General features: G+C 43.3%; 1 protein-coding gene across 1 annotated transcript in view; it reads left to right on the top strand.

The window, feature by feature from the left end:
- DLC1 (DLC1 Rho GTPase activating protein) overlaps window positions 1-18,653 on the top strand; it is a 408,685-nt gene that overhangs the window by 382,889 nt on the left and 7,143 nt on the right. The window contains exons 6-12 of the mRNA XM_047092089.1: window positions 1,345-1,426; window positions 8,316-8,379; window positions 10,694-12,117; window positions 12,630-12,806; window positions 15,272-15,431; window positions 15,553-15,751; window positions 17,306-17,519. Coding sequence (XP_046948045.1) covers window positions 1,345-1,426; window positions 8,316-8,379; window positions 10,694-12,117; window positions 12,630-12,806; window positions 15,272-15,431; window positions 15,553-15,751; window positions 17,306-17,519 — 2,320 coding nt within the window. The remainder of the gene's footprint in view (window positions 1-1,344; window positions 1,427-8,315; window positions 8,380-10,693; window positions 12,118-12,629; window positions 12,807-15,271; window positions 15,432-15,552; window positions 15,752-17,305; window positions 17,520-18,653) is intronic.

Below are 18,653 nucleotides of genomic sequence, written 5' to 3'. Positions count from 1 at the left end.
CTTAGCATATCATATAAGCATTCTACGGGGAAGACTGAATATACCTAATAGCTGCAACTCCAAAGAGGATAACTCATTTTTATGTAGTGGCAATTCCAGAACTGTTGTAAATTTCCACAGTGATGCTCCCAGTCATCCTCCCCTCTCCTTGAATGTATTTATCAACAAGGGATAAAAAAGGGAATTCTTCTACTGAGTTGACTTTTTCCCCCCTTTTGCCTTTTCAGTTCTTCTGTAACTCCCAGTAGTCTGAGTACTGAACTCTCCTACAGATTAAGGGATTTGGAATTCTATTGTTCTACACAGCTTGTAGCTGGCCTTTTGTTTTAGGGGGAGTTATATAAACTCCTGAAAAGCCATATGGAAGTGCTAATATTTGTTTAAAAATAGCATATCCTGAATTCTCTTTAGCTTTTGATGTCATGCAAATGGTTAGATTCCATTTACTACCACTTGCCATTGTTCTCTAGACCTTTCCTTGGCCCAGTTTTCCATGACCTCTTCCCCTGATCAAATGTGAGCACACACACATGGAAAAAAAAAAATACAACCACATTAAAAAGGAGTATCCTTCTGGTATTGATTCTGGCTTACATAATAATTTATAGCAGGGGTCTGTTGCCTGCTGATTTGTTTAAAGGTGGAACAGTGTTTTGAACCACTTATCTTTTGACAAGAACGGATCTTTGAGTCCACAGACCACTTTACATCTAAGCTCCTTTAGGACACCGATGGAATTGTCTTAAGTTGCTTTCTTCTCCCATAGCACTTGATAGGAAATGAGGTGTCCTGCACACAGTAGGTGTTCAACAAATTACTTTTTTTTCCTCTGCTAAACTGGGCTAGATTGGCAAGAATTCAGGTGTTCACCAAGTGTCCATCGATGGATGAATGGATAAAGAAGATGATGGAGTATTAATTCGGCAATCAAAAAGAATGCAATCTTGCCATTTGCAACTACATGGTTGGAACTAGAGGGTATTATGCTAAGCAGAATTAGTCAGAGACAAATATATGACTTCACTCATATGAGGACTTTAAGATACAGAACAGATAAACACAAGGGAAGGGAAGCAAAAATGATATGAAAACAGGGAGGGAGACAAAACATAAGAGACTCTTAAATATAGAGAACAAACAGAGGGTTGCTGGAGGGGTTGTGGGAGGGGGATGGGCTAAATGGGTTAGGGGCATTAAGGAATCTATTCCTGAAATCATTGTTGCACTATATGCTAACTGACTTGGATGTAAATTAAAAAAAATAAGTTAATAAAAAAAGCAATTACAAACAAACAAAAGAGAATTTAGGTGCCCAATAAACATGTGTTTTTATTTTTCTTATAGATCTTCTGTTTCCCATCGATATTTCCTTGGTCAAGAGAGAGCATGATTTTTTGGACAGAGATGCCATTGAGGCTTTATGCAGGTAAATGGAAAATGGAAATGTTTTGAGTGTTTTTCTTTCTTTCTTTCTTTTTTTTTTTTTTTGTCTGTTTTAAGAATGCAGTATTATCAACATGGTTTTTGCTCACCTTTGTTGTACTAATCATGTCAGGTGTTTGATTAGTGAATGTTTATGTTAATTTACTTCACTATAAATCATAGGCCTTTCAATTAAAATAAGTAAAATCTTACTGTTTAATATTGCCATGAAATGGTACTATCCTAGGAGGTACTCAAAGAGACCATTCTGTATTCAATACCATATGATTGCTGAAACATATAACATTCAGATGGTTTGGAAACTTGGAACAGTGTTTTTTAAAAGGCAATGTAATTGACTGTAAGGCCCCAGCCAGATACTCTAACAGAATCAAAGCTGTAGTTAAACTGAATGGAAATAACACATTCAGAGGAGTAAAGGAGGGGGTGGGTTACAGCATTGCTAGAGTTAAGAGAACCATTGTTTGAATTCCAGAGAAGCTTCTCTGAACTGTCTTCAGCTTCCCCAGGTACCAAATAGTAACAATAGGATTAAATAAGGTTGTAAAATAACTTGGCACAGCCTTTAACCTACAGTGGACAGGCAGTAAATGAGCACTGATGTGACATGAGAATAAACCTGTCAGAAATCCTTGCTCGTTGTGCTGGTAGATCTTTAGGCTGACGGGCAGCTGGTAGGTTTTAGAAAAGTGGAAGTAATAAAACATGTAACAGACAATGATGGGGCACTGATAATCCTTTCAAACTCCTGATTTTCTATTCATTTTTAAGTTAATTCACCCTTTGCAATTTTCTTCAAAACCTACAAGCTATAAAAGCTGCATTCTGGGGGGAAATTATACGTAGAAAAAATTCATGTATTCATTTTACGTTTAAAATTGAAATAACTTTTCTATTACTCAGTATTTATTTTAACTTGTAAAAGCATCTTTAAGGTAGAATGACACTCAGTATTTAATTTCCCCTTTGCAGGCAAAGAAAGCAGTACCTCAGTGAAAGTACTGTGTTTTGCCTTTCTTATGTAAAGTAGTGTTTCCTTTTTTTTTTTAAGTTTATTTATTTATTTTGAGAGAGAGAGAGAGAGAGAGAGAGCAGGAGAGGGGCAGAAAGAGAGAATCCCAAAGCAGGCTCCACAGAGTCAGTGCAGAGGCAGACAAGAGGCTCGATCTCACAAACCATGAGATCATGACCGGAGCTGAAGTCAAGAGGTGGACACTCAACCGACTGAACCACCCAGGCGCCCCTGTAATGCAGTGTTTTCTGAAACCCCTAACTCAAACAGTGGTTTTAAGGAAAGATGGGCAGGATGTTTAGAATGGTGTATGAAATAGACTAGTACTCGTGGTTTAAGAAAGAGAAATGCTATATTAACCACAGAAACACTGTCGCTTTTCAAATCCAATTAAACGGCTGCTTAGAAATGTCCAGGGTATGCACACATTTTCTGAAAGCGGCCGAACCCCAAGTCCTGCACTGTAGTATGTAATACCATAGCTATGTCATTGGCAATGAAAAAATGTCACTAATGCAGTTTGGGAGGGAAGAAGTCAACATCTGGAATATAAACTACTCCAGACATTTTTAAAATGTTTTAATGCTTAGCTATGGGGTAGAATTAATTTATTTTTCAATTCATCATTGGTGATAACGCATATAAATGAGGTCACTCCTAAGATGAATCCTAGGAAATATTTACACACTGAGTCAGATTACCCATTTCACACATTTTACGCCACTTAGTAAGTGGGCTCTCTAAGCAGCAGCGACAGCTTAGGAATTTCTGGGTCATAAAAATTTCACTGCAACATTGCAGCCCAAAGGAGTCATGATTATATTCTTGAATACTTTTTTTTTTTAATATCAGTTTGAAATGTAATTGCCCAGCTCTGAGGGGAAGGTCGTCCTCTGCACTTTGTGATTTCCACTGGCTCGCTCTGTTCTGTTAGAGAAGCCACCACCCTTTGAAGGGAATAAATCTGTGTTGCTGAATCTTTTGTGAAAAAAGCCTCGAAACAGCTGGACCAGCTAAACCTTGATCTGTATTTGGACTCTGCAGTGTATTCTGATTGGTTTCCATTTTCTTAGATGCAGAGAATATTGTCTCAAAGGTTAAGTGTGAGGAGGCAGTGAGGTAATGAGTGTGAACATGCTTTAAAAAATACTAGGCCCAAATCAGAGGCCCACATTTGAGTATGTGGAAGAAGTCTTGAGGTTGAGTTTTCTTTCAAAACAAATGCTTCAGAATTCACATAACAGTCATCACCTTGTTTTAATGGAAAACCCAAGGGCTCTTGTCCACATGTTCACATAGGCTCCTCAAGGCAAATGATTCTCTTTCAGGAGGCCTAAACAAGTGTTCTGAAGAAAACGATGGGGGCATCTTCTTTTGAAGTGCACGACAGGTTGTGAGTTGTCAGCAAAGTAGTTGGGGGTACCTGTTTTACTAAATATGTGACATTTGTCTCATTAACAAGACTAGCCTCTTCCACATAGTTTCTCAGCCCATGGAATTCAAGGGCCAGTGAATCACGAAGCTGTTGCATAGTTTGGAAGTTTGCCTTGTGATTTGCCAAGTTCTCTCCAGACTGACAGACTTCTTATTGTAGACTTCCATCTTTTGCCTTGTTGAAATATTTTTGAGAAGTTGATTTTAAATACGTATGGTAGGGGTGTCTGGGTGGGTTAGTCAGCTGAGTGTCCGACTTTGGCTTAGGTCACGATCTCACTGTTCCTGAGTTCGAGCCTTGCATCGGGCTCTGCTGACAGCTCAGAGCCTGGAGCCTGCTTCGGATTCTGTGTCTCCCTCTGTCTCCCTCCCCTACTTGTGCTCTCTCTCTTTCTCTCTTTCAAAAATAAAAATAAAATATATATTTAATGTTTTATTTATATATATATATAAGTATATATATGGTAATATGGTTACAGAAACTCAGTTAAAAAGTTTTACTTCATAAAATATTAAATATTTTAACATTTTTATCTTAAATAAAACCTTTTTAAAAATGTTTACTTTGAGAGAAAGAGAGAGCACGCATGCAAGAGGAGGAGGGGCAGAGAGAGGAGAGAGAGAATGCCCCTGCTGACAGGGCAGAGCCCCACGATGTGGGGCTCGATCTCATGAACCTCAAGATCATGACCTGAGCCGAAATCAAGAGTCACATGCACAACTGACTGAGCCACCCAGCACCCCTTAAATAAAACCTTTTAAAGTTTGTTTTAAATAAAATAATCCTTACATGGTTTCTCATTCCTACCACCACCCCAAACACACACACAATACACACACACACACACACACACACATGTTACAACTGCTCCCAGGTACACACTGGTGTTCTGCTTTAAGATTTATTATAAACATTCTTATACCTATAACATTGGTGATCTCTTAGCAGAGTCTACTTAAGAGTAGAAGACTTGTACGTTTAATGTTTTCCTGAAAATCATGATAATACTATCTTAATATAAAGTCTGGTAGTGACCAAAAGTTACAACTCAGGAACTACCATGTTTTTTGGATTTGGGTTGCTGACCAACATTCTTGCACTTATATTTGCAAGGGATTTTTGTATTTGTTTCCTTGGAGAGATTGGCTTTTGCCCCAGTCCTGCTAGTTTTGCTGTATAATCCAGTCTCAATGATAAGGCCAAGATCGTGGGAGAGTCACATTCAATATTAATACTGGGGGAGTGGTTTGCTTGCCTTGAAGCATATATAGATAATAATGCAAACTGTGACCTACCATTAGCATACCTCTTCTGACAGGAGTTTTGTCTCCCTAGCATCTGAAAAATATCCCATATCACTGTTTTCCTTTGGAGTTAACGACTGACTCCTCCTGTAAACACAGCAAAGAATTATGTAAATAAGGTGATAATCGTATAATGATAAGTACATACCCACACCATCATCTTCAGTGTGCACTTTGTTGTAAAACAGCCCTGGAAATGCCTGCACTGTGTAAAGCAGCCTGCCGCATAACAGATTTCAACTCTGTTACTGTTTCTGTTCTATTAAAAGGGAAGCACGTAAATTTTTAAAGCGATTGCACTGATTCCCAGAAAGTGTCTTTAAGAATCACAACAGTTTTTATTTGTCACGTCTTATTTGGAAAACTGTTCCTTTTTCTTTCCTCACATGTATCTTCTCTTGTACTCTTCCCTGTTTTCGTTTTGAATACGAGGCCCCAATGCCGCCTGCTACGCTTTTATCAGGGTGCTTGCGGCTGGCTCCCTGCAGCAAAACTCGTGAAGCTTTGATGGCCCATCTTGTCCCCCCTCCCCCTTCAGAGCAGGGAACAAGTTGCCCAGCAGATAAGACCGACACGTTCCTGTGGAGCTGGGCCCTGTGAGGGCCCTGGGGGGCTGCAGCCACCACGCCTTCTGGACAGATGGTGTGTGATACCAATGTGCTGCCATTCATTTGAGGAATCATGCTTAGGGCATAAGCTGCTCCTGGATATTAGCATCATTAAGACTAATTTTAGAAAAGAATGCAGGAGATACTGTTTTTTGAACGTTAGAGCCACCATGTTTTATTCTTGTGGCCTTGAACAAGATTCGTGACCTCTCTAAACCCCCTTTCCTTAACTGTAAAAGGAAGGAAAATAGTTATGTATATATATATGTATGTATGTATATATATATATATATATATATATATATATATACCATAAAGTTGTTGTGGAGACCAAAATGAAATAACACATATGAGGTGCCAGGCATGGAGCCTGACCCAGAGCGAGCCCCAATTCATCTCGCTACGACCTTTTCATGTCAATATTGTCTGAGTAGCTACAGTCTCCCCAGTGGGCATTCTTTGGAGGTCCTGGGAATAGATGAATTTTACAGAAACCTCAAGGAATAACTTCCAGGCTTCAAAATTGAAATGCCATTAGCTTGGTGCTACCAACATAAAAAAGATAATGTTGACCTTTATAAAAGTTGCCTCCTGGGTCTTTTTTGTTGGACTCACATCTAGAGTTTGTGAACTAGGCCCCTCCCCCCTGCCACAGGCTTCCATGCCTAGTAAACCTGGTTATAAACACCACTCAACCATTAAAGCCCAAATGAACTCAAGTGGGTATTTGATTACAGGTTTGATTAATGAAACCCAGACCTAAGACTAAGTGTAACCATTCCGGATTCTTTAAATCTTGAAAACATTTAAGAACTAAAACACACTGTGGGCATCAGTCACGTAAGTAAGGCTGGCCCCTTGGGGAGGGACCTTATAGCTACTCATTTTAAAGTTTGGGCTTTTTCTTAGTTTTTGTTTTCTTTCCCTCCCCATCGACAGAGAGAATTTTTCAGAACATAGGCAACATAGGCGTCCTGAGTTATCTTTGTTTATTCTATAAACAGGCTACCACATAATCTATGAAATCAAAGGCGGCCTTATCAGCAGGCAAAAATACTTTCTATCCTCCTGCATCAAGTTGTTAGACAAGTTGCAAGAACAGAATCGGGGAGATAAAGCCTTGAAGCAGTCTTATGGTCAGTTTGAATTTGTGTGAATTAAATGCTCTTTTCCTATGAAAACAGAAGAATTGCAATTGTAGGAAAAAACAGGTAGCTGACCGTGGAAGACAGATTCGTTAAAGGCTTATTTGAGGAAGACCAAGTGATGGTCATCTGGAAGCTGTCAGAGAGGGCTGTCATTCACACTTTCACATACCACGTATTCCTGCATATGTAAAGGGTTTCTTTTCTCAGCTATTTCATTATTTCCCAATGAGGAACTTTGTTTTGGGGGACTTTGTGGGGGGGAGGGGTTGTTTGGTTGTTTTGTTTTGTTTTGTTTTGTTTTAGTATCTGGTCTTCAGGAAACCTGAATTATTTCCCTAATTATAAATTGACATGTTACTCCTTGACAGTGGTAAAAAAAAAAAAGTACCCAAAGTAAAAATATGACCCTTGTTCCAAACAAGAATCTGATCAAGTTCTTATTCTTGCTTGAACTCTAAAGACTTTGACCCTCGAGGCTGCTGTATAAAAATTTTTTCAGTAATTGCACTATTGCCACGACTGTACCGAACATTATCCTGTCCTATACCGGACGTTGTAAAAAGAATTGGGTCTTAGAGAGGCACCAATTTCCTTTCTGTCCAAGAACTCATTACATTTTTTAACAGAGTGTCTAAGATTATTATTTATTGCAGATAACTAAAAATTGGTTTATTTCCGTCTTTGGATTTTTATTTGAGATAGAATATACCATTTATTTTACCAAGAACTCTGCTTGGTTCCTTGCTGCTGTTCCCATTTCTAAGGAGACTTCAGTGGCTCTTATTTCTTGGCACTGTGTGGAGCTACCTAATGGCCCAACCTAGGTGCTCTAGGAAGAATAAAATCCCTCATTGAGAGTTGTTTGTTCCATGAAGAATAAGAAATACCGGATAGTGCCATAGCAATGTGTCACTTTACTGTAAAATAGCAATAATCAATTTAAATGAAGAAAGGTAGGGGCGCCTGGGTGCCTCAGTTGGTTAAGTGTCCGACTTCAGCTCAGGACATGATCTCACAGCTCGTGGGTTCGAGCCCCACATCGGGTTCTGTGCTGACAGGTCAGAGCCTGGAGCCTGCTTCAGATTCTGCGTCTCCCTTTCTCTTTGTCCCGCACCAGCTTGCACTCTGTCTCTCTCTCTTAAAAAACAAATAAACATTAAAAAAAGTTTAAAAAAAAATAAATGAAGAAAGGTGTAAAGGTATTTTTAAACTGTTCACTTCTTAAAGAAGTTCCTAATACTCTTCTAAATTATAATTTTTTATAGAATAAAGAAGCTCATTAAGCATGTCACCTGTTTGGAAAAAATATTTATCTACCCATCATTGGTTTCCTATCTTTACTAATATTATTTCTTTGCTCTGTAGGCGTCTAAATACTTTAAACAAATGTGCGGTGATGAAGCTGGAAATTAGTCCTCATCGGAAGAGAGTGAGTATATACGATATATAATAGGAGGGAGGAAAGGGGGCAGACCAAAAACTGTGTTTTGTAAGAGGTTTTATCTCTCAAACTCTTATTACTTCCTTATTCCAAAAACATCTGCATTTTTTTAAATTTTTTTGTTTAACGTTTATTTACTTTTGAGACAGAGAGACAGAACATGAACGAGGGAGGGTCAGAGAGAGAGGGAGACACAGAATCCGAAGCAGGCTCCAGGCTCTGAGCCGTCAGCACAGAGCCCGACGCGGGGCTCGAACTCACGGACCACGAGATCATGACCTGAGCCGAAGTCGGATGCTTAACCGACTGAGCCACCCAGGCGCCCCAAATATCTGCATTTTTAACATAATAATCCCTTCAGGTTTACCAAAGACCAAGTAGCCTTATGTAACTGAAACCAATAGTTGCAGCTAGGCAATGAATTGCGGTTTTCCTACTGTTTGTTTTTTTTTTTTTTAATTGAGATAAAACTGGCATATAACATAATACTAGTTCCAGGTGTATGACACAGTGGCTCAATATTTGCATATATTACAAAGTGATCATGGCAAGAAGCCTCGTAAACATCCATCACCACACATACTTACATTTTTTTTTCTTGTGATGAAAAGATCTACTTTCTCAGCAGTTTTCAAATATACCATACGGTATTATTAACTATAGTCACCATGCTGTACGTCACATCCCCGAACCTTATTTATTTTATAACTGGATATTTGTACCTTTTGACCCCTGCCTCTGACAACCACCAGTCTGTTCTCTGTATCTATGAGGGTTTTTTTTTTTTTTGATTGTTTTTTATCGGAACAAATCATCTATTATTTTGCCTTTTTAACTCATTGCCTACTCCAGATTAAAGGAATAAGACGTAGGGAACCCCAGTGAACCCTCCATTACTCCCTTCAGAAATTAAAGCTTAAGTTCTTTGGGAACTCTGTCTCTTCCCATATAACAGTAACAGTGTTTCAGAGCTGCAGGGATGGAGGTAGCCTGTGGGGTGCTGAAGAATAATGAGAGATAGGAGGGAGGAAAAGAGGTGGGGGAGTTGGAGGGAAGGGCAGGAAATCCCACACATTCTAGTGGAATGGTGGCACATAACTTCTGTGGATGAAATGTGAGAACCTTTTATGAGATCGTAGGAGAAGAAGTGGGTGTAGTCCCGGGAGTGAGTGTCACAAATTAGAGTAAACAGGAATAAGTTTGGTCAAAGAACATATTTCTGACTGTTCAGAGTACAGATTTTAATTATCCTACGGTCCCTGTCTTGCAACAAGCCGCCTTCTCGGGGGAGTTAAACCTTTTAAACAAATGAACTGGAACCTGAGCACCCACTGGGCTGTGGAGAGGAGTCCACAAGTCAGCGTTTCATGCTCTCTACTCATTGTCCTGTGAAACGTGGGTCATGTGATACTTTCCACACCAGTGGGAAAGACATGCATCACACTGAGCTGGGCCTTTTGATATCCCGCCTAAAAGGCTCAGATGTGGTAGTTTGTGACACAGCATAACCCTGAGTCCTGCCCATAAATCAAGCATAATCAGCAAAGATGTAACATCGTGTTTGTGAGTGTTCCACGCTGTCAGGACTGGGTATTTGTGAGGCCTTGTTAAATTGCCTGGAGCATGTCTGAGGTTGAAACTTCACAGGACATGTGTGGCATTAGCTCGAGACCCTGTGTCTGGTGGGGGAAGGGATGAAAAAGAACAGGTAAGAAGCTGAAAAGTATCCGCCTTAAGAGATGTGGCGACTTACCTTGCTTGGTGTCTCCACCGGTCTGGTAGGAGATCTTATATGCTTTTAGGGTGGCCACAGACTTCAGCGTCCATTCTTCTTAGTGTTTGAAAACTACCTTTTTAATTGTGAAAGAGAATATAAACACATGCTATCAACAGACAGCAAAATTGGAGGCAGACCAGAGGGAGTCCTACCCGTTGCTGACTCCAGCTCAAAATATTTTGCATGCCTGGAATTTTCACAGATCTTAGAGTTTTCCTCTGTGAGCACTTAAAGAACAGCCTACAGATCCAACAGTTTCTACAAAATAATTCTTATTTAGCTTGAAACACTTGGTCAGGCTTTTTCCTGTCAAAGTCCTGACATCCAACATACATCTTTGTCATTTAAAAAAAGAATAATAAAGTAATAATCATAATAATAAGTAATAAAATAAAGATACAAAGGGGGAATTGACACTGATGGCCTATCATGAGCCGGGTCCTAGGCGTCCGGCCCCCAGCACACGTCCCCGCTCCCTGCTGTCTGCCGGTCCCAGCGATGAATGCCTCCATTCTGTCTTTGCAGAGTGAGGATTCGGACGAGGACGAGCCCTGTGCAATAAGCGGCAAATGGACTTTCCAGAGGGACAGCAAGAGGTGGTCCCGGCTGGAAGAGTTTGATGTCTTTTCTTCAAAGCAGGACGCAGCCCCCGGGGCCCCGGACGATGCCCACCTGAAGAACGCGGCGAGCCATGAAAGCATGCTGACGGACCTCGGCGAGCGCCAGGAGGTGGCCTCGGTCCGCAGCCTCAGCAGCACCGGCAGCCTCCCGGTGCACGCGCCTCACACCGGGGACGCGGCGACGCCCCGCACGAACTCCGTCATCAGCGTGTGCTCCTCCGGCAACTTCGTGGGCAATGACGACTCTTTCTGCAGCCTGCCCTCCCCCAAGGAACTGTCCAGCTTCAGCTTCAGCATGAAAGGCCACGAGAAGAACGCCAAGTCCAAGACGCGCAGCCTGCTGAAACGCATGGAGAGCCTGAAGCTCAAGGGCTCGCACCACGGCAAGCACAAGGCGCCTTCCAAGCTGGGGCTGATCATCAGTGGGCCCATCCTGCAGGAGGGGATGGACGAGGAGAAGCTGAAGCAGCTGAACTGCGTGGAGATCTCCGCGCTCAACGGCAACCACATCAACGTGCCCGCGGTTCGCAAGCGGAGCGTTTCCAACTCCACGCAGACCAGCAGCAGCAGCAGCCAGTCAGAGACCAGCAGCGCCGTGAGCACGCCCAGCCCGGTCACCAGGACCCGGAGCCTCAGCGCCTGCAACAAGCGGGTGGGCATGTACCTGGAGGGCTTCGATCCGTTCAATCAGTCCACGTTCAACAACGTTATGGAACAGAACTTCAAGAACCGCGAGACCTACCCAGAGGACGCAGTGTTCTACATCCCGGAAGATCACAAGCCCGGCACCTTCCCCAAGGCGCTCTCCAACGGCAGTTTCTCTCCGTCAGGGAAGAACAGCTCCGTCAACTGGAGGACTGGAAGCTTCCACGGCCCGGGCCACATCAGCCTGCGGAGGGACAACGGCAGCGACGGCCCCAAGGAGCTTAAGCGACGCAATTCGTCCAGCTCCATGAGCAGCCGCCTGAGTATCTATGACAACGTGCCTGGCTCCATCCTGTACTCCAGTTCGGGTGACCTGGCCGACCTGGAGAATGAGGACATCTTCCCCGAGCTGGATGACATCCTCTACCACGTGAAGGGGATGCAGAGGATAGTCAACCAGTGGTCGGAGAAGTTTTCAGACGAGGGAGACTCCGACTCAGCCCTGGACTCAGTCTCTCCGTGCCCGTCGTCTCCCAAACAGATACACCTGGATGTGGACAATGACCGAGCCACACCCAGTGACCTGGACAGTACCGGCAACTCACTGAACGAGCCGGAAGAGCCCTCCGACATCCCGGAAAGGAGGGATTCTGGGGTTGGGGCCTCTCTGACAAGGTCCAATAGGTGAGAGCTTGGCTGCCCTCTGGAGGTGGGGGAGGTAGGAAAGGGATTGCTGCCGCTCTCATGTGGGGGACATGGGGTTAGGGCATTCCTGGCCCTGTGAGCTCCTAAGGAAAGAGATCAAGAGGCCCTAACATCCAAAAAGGGTGGATGTTGTTTCATAGGTGTGGAGTTTCAGCTTGAGAAGAGGAAGGAAGTCTTGTGGATGCATGGTGGCGATGGTTGTACAAGGGCGTGAAGAGATTTTATGCCCCTGAGCTGTCACTTAGTGGTTAAGATGGCCATTTATGTAATGTGTATTTTATCGTGGGTGGGGAGGGGAAGAAAAGAATGGAGTAGAAGTCAGTTCTCTCGGTTCCTAAGATAAGAGGCCAGCAGGCAGCCCACTGCTGATTTTGTGTGTACCTGTTAAAAAGCCATTGTACTCGCCCCTCCCCTTGCTCCTCTCCCTCGTGCTCACCCCTCCCCTGCTTCTCTCTCTTATACTCACCCCTCCCCTTGCTTCTCTCCCGTAGGCACAGACTGCGATGGCACAGTTTCCAGAGCTCCCATCGGCCGAGCTTAAACTCTGTATCGCTGCAGATTAACTGCCAGTCTGTGGCCCAGATGAACCTGCTGCAGAAGTACTCGCTCCTAAAGTTAACCGCCCTGCTAGAGAAGTACACGCCTTCGAATAAGCATGGTTTTAGCTGGTAAGAGTTTACTGTGCTCGGTCAACTAATTGGAAATGTTTTGGGGCAGCTCCCTGAAGCTGAAGGTATCCATCCTCTATGAATGCCTTTCGACTATCATCCAAATGTAATCCCTGCATTCTTGAGGCCACATCTGATACTGCTCAAGCCAGTGTAACTTTGGGGACTAAGCAGCGGGATTGGTGGAGGGAGATTCAGTGCCCGGAGTGACAAATGGCCAGTTGATGGAGTGAGAATGCGTGGCTGTTCCATCACACTGTACAGGCACCCCCTTCCTGTGTTAGAAAGAGCCCCCCGTGGGTAAATAGATGTACCGATCAGATCATGTTATGGAAGGAAGGAAAGAAAAATGTTCAGGTCATAGGATGTCGAGACCAACTGTGAAATGCTTACTGTACAGTTCGGGCCTCCTGACCTTCTCCAGGTATGTTTTTAGAAATCATTTTTGATGGAAATATTTGAAGCATCACTCAAAAATCTCCCTGTGCTAAAAAATTTAGGTTATGTTTCTTTCTAACAAAGACACTTCAACAGTGAATAATAAACGCAAGGAATTCACTGCTCTAAGATACTACAGACTAAATACACACGAAGGTAAAATCCCTCAGATGAACTGTTCATGATTACTTTTAAAACTGCGGCCTCCGTGTGTATCACGTGAGATGGACATCGTTAGGCTGGATGGGCCACGGATGTGACCCACTGTGTGTGTATCTTAATTTTTCTGCTAGCAGTGCAAAGCAGAGAACTATCTCTAGATTGACATCCAAGTGCATTTCACAGTGTCAGCTGGGTATCCTTAAGCCTTTTCCCTAATCTGAGTGTTTATCATCTGGATTCACTGCTTTGTATAAAAACAGAGAAGCAGCCCATGTCCTCAGTAGCGCTCTGGAGCAAACCAGAGGGGCCGAGGTACGTCAGCAAAGCAGCAGAACTGTTGTTTCTCTCTCCAGCCCCCCGTCTCCTCAGGACTCGTAGTGAGTTTAGCTTCAGCATCAAAGCACCTCCCGTTCAAAGGCTGTTATTATGTGAGCCTTGCTAAATACAGAAGTTGTTTGTTCTGAATGACAGAAATAAGTATTGACCGGTTTATCCCCGCATGCTTCAGATTCTCGGTGGAGATCGTAATGTGTTCTTTGCACATTCCGCCGCTGGCTTTTTTCCCCCGACAAAGCAAGTATTATGCACACTTATGGCCATGATACCATAAACTTACTGTATGGAAATACAAATTTGGCTCTACGCTTTAGTTTTACCTTTCGTAGGGCTATAAACAGTAACGTGCCGTGGCTGTTGGCGAGCGCTCAGAAGTCAAAGCAGTCTGTCTTCTGCAGTGTTCCTCTGTGCGTAGAGTCATATTTTCCCTGCTGGCTATTTAAAAGTGCATATTTTACATTCTCGGTTCTGAGTTGCCCACCCCCCTTCCCACCAAACCCTCAAGAATCTGAAAGTCCGTAATACTTCTTGAGTTCTGGTCAGTTTTTCCAGTGAGTCAAAACCAAATGTAAAAGCCTCGCATTGTGGGATCCATGGAATAGGGAGAAATTCTACACAAAGTTCTTTTCCTGTTCGGCCTTGCCCTTTCTTGTCCCGTTTAGAGAGGTCACTTGTAGAGCTGAAATTTCTGCTTGACAGCATTAAATGCATGACATCGGTTTCCTGTTGCTCCATATACTTCTGGGGCTGGACCTGGTTTCAGGACTCCAGGGAGCCTGGGGTCGGCTCACAAAACCTTCATTGTTCTTTTCCATCTTCCTTTAGAAACCTAAAGATGTTATATTCTCCAGGGTCATCTGCAGGAGAATTTATTTTGACTTCGGGTCATTAGCTTGGCCCCCACTGTTGAGCTCTGGAATTGGTTCTCATTATGTTGGACCAACATCACGTATTTGCTATTTTCTCCTCCAGCATTACATGATCCTTTTTATACCCTAAATACTTTGTATCTCATCAAGAACTTAGAAATGATTCTTGCCCATTTACAGGACAAATGGGAACGTGTTTTTCAAATTCTGTCATGAAGCTCCTAAATTAGGGCCTTGAATGTTCTTTTCTGTTCGTGTGCCTTCCTGTGCCGCCATTTTGTAAGGAAGCCCATCAGCTCCCTCAAGGATATAAACCCAGTTCTCAGAGTTAATAGTGGGAGAAGAATCCCCAGTGGAGAAAATGTTACTGGGCCTCAGAGCCCCAACTCTTAGAAGATCCAGAATAGCACTGTCCCGTGAAACTGTCTGTGATGGTGGAAATGTGCTGTATTTGCTCAGACGGCAGCTACTGGTTACAGATGGCTAGTGAGCACTTGAACTGCGGCTAATACAACTGAGGAACTAAATTTGTCATTTTATTTAATTTAAATAGCCACCTTAGTAGCACGGATACAAAGCTCACAGGGTTTACCTGCAAAAGATGGATTAAGGGTCTACAGACAAATAAACATAACCTCCCCCCACCTGCTCTTTAAATAGGGCTGTGCCCAAGTTCATGAAAAGGATCAAGGTTCCAGACTATAAGGACCGGAATGTGTTCGGGGTCCCTCTGACGGTCAATGTGCAGCGCACAGGACAGCCCCTGCCCCAGAGCATTCAGCAGGCCATGCGCTACCTCCGCAACCACTGTTTGGATCAGGTGAGAACTGCCTCGTGCAGGCCCCGCTGAATCATGGGACCTCAGATGCATGCTTCTTTTTCATAGTTTTGTAGTGAAAATGCTGCTTCTGTCTTGCCATTTAATGTTTTTCTTCCAACAGGTTGGGCTCTTCAGAAAGTCGGGTGTCAAGTCCCGGATTCAGGCTCTGCGCCAGATGAATGAAAGTGCCATAGATTGTGTCAGCTATGAGGGACAGTCTGCTTATGATGTAGCAGACATGTTGAAGCAGTATTTTCGAGACCTTCCTGAGCCACTAATGACGAACAAACTCTCGGAAACCTTTCTACAGATCTACCAGTGTAAGTGTTCTTTGATCTTAACGCCGTTGGCCTTGGGGAAAAGTGGGACCACCTGAAACCTTGGCTTCCTTTGATGCCATTCTTTTAGAGCCACATGATGACCTTCCTGGAAACACATGTCATCAACTTCTTTCTTCCTTTTCTCCTTGTTTGTGGAATAGGTTTCTGTGTACCTGTTGAATAATGCAGAAATAAATTTCCCTTATCGTCATTCTCTAATTACTGAAGCAATTACACATTTTTACATTGTGATCCGGGAGCTCATTCCTTCATTCGTTTCTAGAACAGTCTTCCCTTAGATGCTTAAAAGAGCAGGTACCAAGATATTTCAGTTGACTCTCATCTCTCCAGCAGGGCCTGCTGTGTTTAAAACGTCACAGGTGTCTGTGTGGTTTATCTTGCTGGAAAGTGAATAAATAATCTTTTTCTGTTATTCATCTCCACTTCTGCCAGAAATACTTGGGAAAACAATACCCATGCCCTTCTCACTTTTAAGTAAAGCTTAAAGCAAACAGTTGTCTAAATTAATGGTCAAGATCAGGATTATGGCTTTTACGGCCCCATGTTTTTCTTGGCTCCGTGTGGTGTTACAGCCACGTAATATAGAAGCAGCTTCTCTCCGTGCTCAAATTGTCTCCAGCCTGGCGCGCTGGACCTCATCTTATGAGAAATGGAGCTGGTCTGGATTATTTCATTATTTGTTTCATCCTTTCAGATTTTCTGAAAACACAGGTCACATTTTCCCCACCAAGGTATTTGTTATGTGTTGTAACCATGGAGCCGTTAATCGGTTTGTCCTACGGAGCTGCACTTGACTGACTTGATTTTTCCACCACATGCCTCTTAAAAAAGGCAGATTTGCCGAGTAAAGGAGACCTGAAGGTTGAGCCCCGCATTTTCTACATGTATGTCATTTTCCTGGTTTTATTTCTCAAGCATATATTTTTGTAATAGCCTCTCAGTATGCTTTCTAAAACTTAAAAACATTACTAGTAAAAATATCTGTTTCAGCTGACTCTTTTAGCAGCTTGCTTTCTCCATTTTACGAATGAGCCGATCAGTTCTAGTTATGGAAGGTCCCCAAAGATACTGGACCCTTTGTATAAAGGCCAAGAAAGATTTTATCCCCTTGTACACGTCTTCAATAAGGTTTTTCACTGAAACTACACAAAAGTATAACTGTGTGTTGTGTTTTCAGTAATCAAGAATGGTAAACTGGGGAGTTCCAAAAAAAAAATACTTAGAAAAGAAAAGCTATTCCAAAAACCAAAAGAACAGGCATCATATCTGGAGCTGAACTCTGAGGTGGATTTAGGATATTGGCATTGTGGGTGTTGAAAATTTTTTAACTCCTCCACAGGCAGGAAATACTTGAGGGCAGTGACGCTGGTGGCCGTCCCTAATTTCTTCCATATTAACCTCAAGTACACTTTCTGCAAGCGCTTGTTCAGGACTGGGCCGAGGTCGTTGGTGCTGGTGTTTGCTTTGGGACGTTTCCTTGCAATGCGCGTGGAAAAGCACCGAGCTGATGGGGGAAATGCCTGTGTTATACAGGTGTGCCCAAGGACCAGCGCCTCCAGGCGATCAAGGCCGCCATTATGCTCCTGCCTGATGAGAACCGGGAGGTTCTACAGACGCTCCTTTATTTCTTGAGCGATGTCACGGCCGCCGTCAAAGAAAACCAGATGACCCCCACCAACCTGGCTGTGTGCCTAGCGCCCTCCCTTTTCCACCTCAACACCCTGAAGAGAGAGAATTCTTCTCCAAGGTACGGGTCAGACGAGATATGCACGCACATGCTCTGTTCTTCCAACAAACACAACCTACCTTTCCTTCTCAGTTGTCCCTGGGTTTTCGTTGGTTTCACACTTGAGTCAAGCACAAAGGAGTTTAGCCTCCATCCTTCACGGTCCCCTTACTTCCCTCCTTTCTTCTCAGCCCTGGGGGCGTAACTTTCCAGACAGTCTAGTGACAACCAGGCTTTGAGAGCAATTTGGATGTGTGCTTCGTTATGGCAAGTGTTTTCCCTGAACCCCCCCCCCCACCCAGTGCCCTCTGTGACGTTGCCATCAAACTTTCTGCCAGCAAAGGATCATGAGGATTTGCTGACCTAAAAAACTGGATGGGGATAAGGCCCTTGCTGCCTTGACTTCTGCAGAGTCAACAAAGCCAAGCCCCTAGCCTGTGCTACAAGTTGTAAGGTAGTCAGCTGGATCTATCAGAACTAAGGATAGTGTTGAGCCTCAAAGCTAGACCTGGCCCAGGCCAATTGTGTGCAGAGTTTCTCGTTAGATGTATACAAGCTGGGAGTGGCCATAGAAGAAGTCAGAGAATCTGGAAAATAACTAAGAAAGGCTGATATTTGCTCAGCACTTACTCTGACCCAACCACAGGACTACACCCTTGACATTCATTCTTTCATTTAATCCTTGTAAGGATCCTAAGAGGTGAAGATACTGGCAGGGCCTATTTTAACATGAGGACAGTGAGACTTCAGGGAGGGTCAGTTTAATAGTTTAATAGGTAACTTGCCCACATCTGAAGGGGAAATGGCAGAGCCAGTTGAAGCTTCTTACTGGTGTGAGTATTTCACGTACGGGCCTCACAGCAGGGTAGGTGAGAAAGGAGTCCCCGACTGGACACAATCCCAAATGTGAAACCCATCCACCTGACCCTTCTCCTCAGCTCTAAAGGTGCTTGACACATATTCCTTAGCTACAGGTACAGCCTGGTTCTACTAGTTGAAGTGAGCTTTGCTTCTGAAAGCCATATAGTACAGTATCTTTTTATCTGGTTCTCACGTGGACTGATGCATTCCATCTTCAATAGGATAGGGAACTGGAGATGAGCAGGAGAGATCAGATAAGATTAAGACAAAATCTCTAGGAAACAATAGATTGTC

Source organism: Lynx rufus, unplaced genomic scaffold, assembly GCF_022079265.1.
Source record: "Lynx rufus isolate CCGP_SWC_20201006 ecotype Redwood Valley unplaced genomic scaffold, mLynRuf1.p SCAF_3, whole genome shotgun sequence".
Classification (NCBI taxonomy): Eukaryota; Metazoa; Chordata; class Mammalia; order Carnivora; family Felidae; genus Lynx; species Lynx rufus.
The sequence above is the reverse complement of the archived record's forward strand: the minus strand, read 5'-3'. Positions and strand labels throughout refer to the sequence as shown.